Consider the following 5,491-nt stretch of genomic DNA (forward strand, 5'->3'; position numbering starts at 1 on the left):
AGAAAAGAAGAGAGAGCTACTTTGAAAGGACAACCATTTTTCTTTACGCTAATTTATAATGGTTTTGAAGTGGTTGTTCATTCTCAAACATAGACTTTTAAATGTTAGGTCTTTCCTATAACTCTTTGTTATTGGAAGTTTCAAGGATTTGGACGCTCAGTTAAGGATTTTGTCCTCTCCTCATTCCTTTGGTTTTGGCCCAAATGATTATGTTTCCTCTTTTTGGGAAGATTTCTCTGGGTATTTTGATATTTGTCCTGATAGGAGACTTTCCATCGTTAACAGGTATTTAAAAATCTGCATTTGTTTTTATCTTTCCATGTCTGTAGTATATGCTCTTCAAAAATAACATTATTTGATGTGATTGCTGCAAGAAATTGAATCAAATACTACTATATTAATCTTTGATATTGCTTTATTTAAACTGTTTTAAAATATCTCCAATAATTTTGGTTTTCCCTCCTCATTAGTAATTTCTGGTTTAGACCTTTTTTTATTTTGTTGAAATTGGATGTATATTTACTTGATTTTGATAACAATCTTGAATGAAAGGAGTGGGAGTTAAATGGAAAAAGATTGAATGCTTCACTCCTCTTTTCCTTAGATATGCCTGCCTGCCTATGATTTGGGCATTGGCTTCTATATCTTAATGTAGCACAAGCGTCAGTTTTTCTTTAGTTGTTACCTTTTGTACTGTATCTTCATTATCAGAAGACTTGACTATACTTTCATTCTGTAGCACAAACCTACTTATCTTTAGAGGAGATCCAAGAACCCAAGAGTGCAGTTTCTTTTCTCCTGCCTGAAGAATCAACAGACCTTTCTCTAGCTACCAAAAAGAAACAGCCTCTGGACCTCAAAGAAAGTGAAAGACAGTGGTTACTCAGAAGGCGGAGATCTATTCTGTTTCCTAATGGAGTAAAAATCTGCCCAGATGAAAGTGTTACAGAGGCTGTGGCAAATCATGTGAAATATTTTAAAGTCCGAGGTAAGCAAACATCCAAATCCTTCAGCTCCATAATGAAATTCAAACATAGTTTAATCATTTGTTAGGTAACATTGTAAATTAAAGTTTATGATAATTTAGACAGGACTGAGCCAAAACTACCTTTCTACTGCTAAGAATATAGTGCTAATGTAACTTCAGAGAACAGTTTACATTAAGAGAGGAGGTATGTTTTTTTCCAGTGCCCTCCAACTAAGGCAATAGTATCATTTAATAGTGACATGCACTTAACCAAAGGAAGAACATTCATGATTTGAGTTTGTAGCTTTTAGTGCATTATGTAAGAAACTTTTTTCACATGAGGGCAGTCACAATAAGATGTCTTTCATTAATTTCAATAACATATTCAGAAAGGAAATGTCTTAAATCTTTTTAAGCACTTCAAAAATACCAGTTTATGTTTTGGACTACATTAATTTTAATTTTTACTTCTTCATTACAGTAAATGCCTGAGTATACCCACAAAATAGCTCTACCAAAGTATACTCACACGCTTGCCTATTTATTGATAGTTATTATATATACAAATATAATCAGTTTCTATATTTTATAGTGTAAATATTCTACAGATTCACGCAGGTTGCTCTCTAGTTGGTACACATAAAACTTTTTACATCTAAAGTGATGGCATTTCTGAAACTCACATTTTATTTTGTCTTTAATTAAACAGTATTCTTGATCTCATACTTTTTATGTAAGTCAATTCTGTTTCTCATTTATTTACTAACATTGCTTAATTGATCTTAGTATGTCCCTTAGACATTTGAAGGATTCCCAAACTTTGCTTTTTACTGCTCAAGAACCAATAAAAAGCCATAATATGGATGTGATGTTAGTAAACAAGGTGGAGATAGATGATGAAGTGATTGTAAAATTAGGCTTTTAAATTCATGCATTTATTCATTAATTCATTCAACGAATGTTCATTGAGCCTGAATTTTCCAGGCACTGGATTATATAAACCTTCTGTCTGAGCTGCTACTTTATCTTCTTTATTTTCCTCTTCCTGTCCTTCCCTTCTTCCCTTCTCATCAAAGTTTTAAAAACACAATAAAAATTTAATATAATACCAGCTATTACACATGTTTACATATTTGATATTTTTGTTTGTTAAAGTAGTACAATGTATTATATTGGCAGCTCTTTTTTTATGAGTGTATTTCTATTTCTTGATTGTATTTGGGAGCTATCAAACATTACTGTGCAATAAGCTTTCCTTTTGCTTTTTAAATGGAGATCCATAGACCTGGCATTTTGAATATAGGCCATATGCCAGAAATGGAAAATTCCAAAGACAGTGGGAAGAGAATAAAGGAACTGAAGGTGAATGAGAATGACAGTTAATTTATCAATATTTGATTTCTACCACCTGGATTTTTACGTTATATTATTATTATTATTATTTATTGTTACTATTTTTTGGAACAGACTCTCATTCTGTCGTCCAGGCTGGAGTGCAGTGGCATGATCTTGGCTCACTGCATCCTCCACTTCCTGGGTTCAAGTGATTCTCCTGCCTCAGCCTCCCGAGTAGCTGGGATTACAGGCACATGCCACCATGCCTAGGTGTTTTTTTTGTTAGTTTGTTTTTTTGTATTTTTAGTAGACATGGGGTCTCACTGTACTTTATATTGTTTTAAAATATCTTGGTATTTTGGGAACTGATTAAATAGTGAAGAGGAAACAACCAATCATGTAAGGGATTTGGTCATACCTTTTGATTGACTTGCTCTTGTTTTTATAAATTCAAGAGATACTGTTGAAAAAGGAGCTGACAAAAATGAAGATAAAGCATTCCTAGAATAATTGATTTTAAAATACAGATGCTATGAATAGGATCCTTGAAAAGGGATCTCATACAGCTAAGATGGTTGGCACATGACATCAAGATTATAGCTGAGAGAGCTGTTACTGGTCATAGTAAAGAATAAATATTTCATTTGTTATGTTTTTAAAATTTGAGATAAATGAGTATTTCAACATAGGTCTCGCTTGATTTTGAAGAGATAATTGTATTATGCCCTTAACACCAAATGCTTGCAATTTAGAGGGAGGGAGTTATTCAATGTCCAACTAAGGATCTTAGCTCTTTCTACCAAGCCAATTCAGTCTAATAGTTGGCTCAATTTTCCTTCATACAGAGTTTGGTATCCATTGCTAGTTTTTGTAACAAATTTGAAAAGTGTTTCTGAGGAAGACACAACTGTATTTAAGCTAATGTTTTGTAAAATTAAACAGCGTACTAGGATGCCCCTCTCTTTTTTTTTTTTTTAAAATGCATTGTTGGACTTTTTAAAATATAGCTTTATTGAGGTATATTTTAATGGAATACAGCCTGCATATATTTAAAGTATACTATTTCATTAGTTTTGACAAATTTACCCTTGAAACCATCTTATAGTTAAGATAATAAACCTATCAATCACTCTTAAACGTTTCTTTATGACCATTTATAATGCCCACCTCCCTCACTGCCTCTCCTTACCCCAATACTGAGGCAACCATGAATTTGCTTTCTGTCACTCTGTATTAGTTTGCATTTTCTATACATATATATTTTTGGTATGTACTCTTTTTTTGGTCTGGTTTCTTTTACTCAGTGTAATTATTTTGAAATTTATGCATTTTTTTGTGTATCAATAGTTTGTTAGCTTTTATTGTTGGGTAGCATTCTATATTATGGATATACCACAATATGGGATATTTGGGTTGTTTTTAGTTATTACTGATTACAAGGAAACAAATTATGATCATTTGGGTACAAGTTTTTCTGCGAACATATTTTCATTTCTATTGAGTAATAATGGTGGAACGTCTGGGTCACATGATAGGTATATGTTTAACTTTCCAGTAAATTGCCACGTTTTCCAATATGACTGTGTCACCAACAGTGTAGCAGGATCCCATTTTCTTCACATCCTCACAACACTTGGTATAGTTGGTCTTTTCAACTTTAGCCATTGTAGTGGATGTATATCTTATTGTGGTTTTAATTTGCATTTTCTTAACCGCTTATGACTAACAGTTTTGAGCACATTTTTAACATAATTATTTGTCATTTATAGATTTTTTTTAGTGAGGAGCCTATTTGAATATTTTGCCCATTAAAAAATGGGTTGCTTGTCTATTATTGAGTTGTAATAGTTCTTAATGTGTTCTAAATATAAGTTCTTTGTCAAACATATACTTTGCATATGTTTTTCTCACCATCTGTAGCTTGCCTTTTCTATTTTCTTAATGATGTCTTTTAAGGAGCAGAAGTTTTAACACTTGATAAAGTCAAATTTATCAGGCTTTTTGGGGGAGCATCCTTTTAGTTTTTGATCTTAGTTTGCATAACCCAAGATCACAAAGTGTTTTCTTTCTCAGTCTTTTCCTGTAGAATTTTTACCGTTTTTAGGTTCTAGATGTAGATCTGTGATCTGCTTTAATTTTTGATTATGACATATGGATCAAAGTTAATATTTTGAATATGCAGAGCTAATTGTTCCAATACCATTTGTTAAAAAAGATTATCCTTTCATGCCTTTGCATTTTTGTGGAAAATCAGTGTTCATATACGGTGGATCCATTTCTGCACTCTTCATTCTGTTTCACTTATTTGTCTATTTTTATGCCAACACCATAGTGTCTTATTTACTGTAAGCTTTATTATAGGTCTTGAATCAGATAGTGTAAGTCCTCCAACCTCTGTTCTTTTTTCAAATTTGTTTGGTTATGCAGTCTTTTATATTCCATATAAATATTAGAATCAGCTTACCAAGTTTTACAAAAGGGCTGCTGAAATTTTGATTGGGATTGTGTTTCATTCTATAGATCAATTTGGGGAGAATTGCCATCTTAACAATACAGATTGACTATTTCTCATCCAAAAATGCTTGGGACCAGAAGTGTTGTGGGTTTCATATTTTCTTGGATTTGTGAATATTTGCATAGACATGAGATATCTTGAGAATGAGACTGAAATCTATACACAGAATTCATTTATGTTTCATATACACCTTATACACTTATCTGAAGTAATTTTATACAATATTTTTGATAATTTTGTGCACAAAGTAAGTTTTTGTACACTTAACCATCAGAAAGCAAAGGTGTCACTATTTCAGGCACTCATGTGGACAATCTGTAGCTATTTGGCATCATCATCATTCCTGACTCTGAATTTACATGCTACAAACAAGCAATCATTTTCTTATACTTATTTACATGTTAGCACTTCACAGTAAAAAGTATGCTATACTGTTAATACAGTGAAGAAGAATGTGTTCAAGGTAACTAAGCAGAACAGTGGCATCACCAGAATACCTGCCTCAGCTGTTAAACAACAGTAACAACAAATGATGGAAGGCTTCTAGTTTCTCTCTACAAGTCTGTGTTTTGATTGAAGGTTCTTGTACAACATACTTTATTGATTACTGTTGTTCATGTGTCTGGGCTGTATGGGTGCCATTTTATGACCCTTTGTGGGTATACTTGGTGGAG

At 32.5% G+C, this 5,491-nt stretch overlaps 1 protein-coding gene across 1 annotated transcript in view; it reads left to right on the top strand.

The window, feature by feature from the left end:
- Positions 1 to 5,491, top strand: part of IMPG2 (interphotoreceptor matrix proteoglycan 2) — a 98,889-nt gene continuing 93,398 nt past the window's right edge. The window contains exons 1-2 of the mRNA XM_011955046.1: positions 1 to 285; positions 740 to 988. Of these exons, the coding sequence (XP_011810436.1) occupies positions 204 to 285; positions 740 to 988 (331 nt within the window). The 5' untranslated portion in view covers positions 1 to 203. The remainder of the gene's footprint in view (positions 286 to 739; positions 989 to 5,491) is intronic.

This window comes from Colobus angolensis, unplaced genomic scaffold, assembly GCF_000951035.1.
Source record: "Colobus angolensis palliatus isolate OR3802 unplaced genomic scaffold, Cang.pa_1.0 Scaffold393, whole genome shotgun sequence".
NCBI lineage: Eukaryota > Metazoa > Chordata > Mammalia > Primates > Cercopithecidae > Colobus > Colobus angolensis.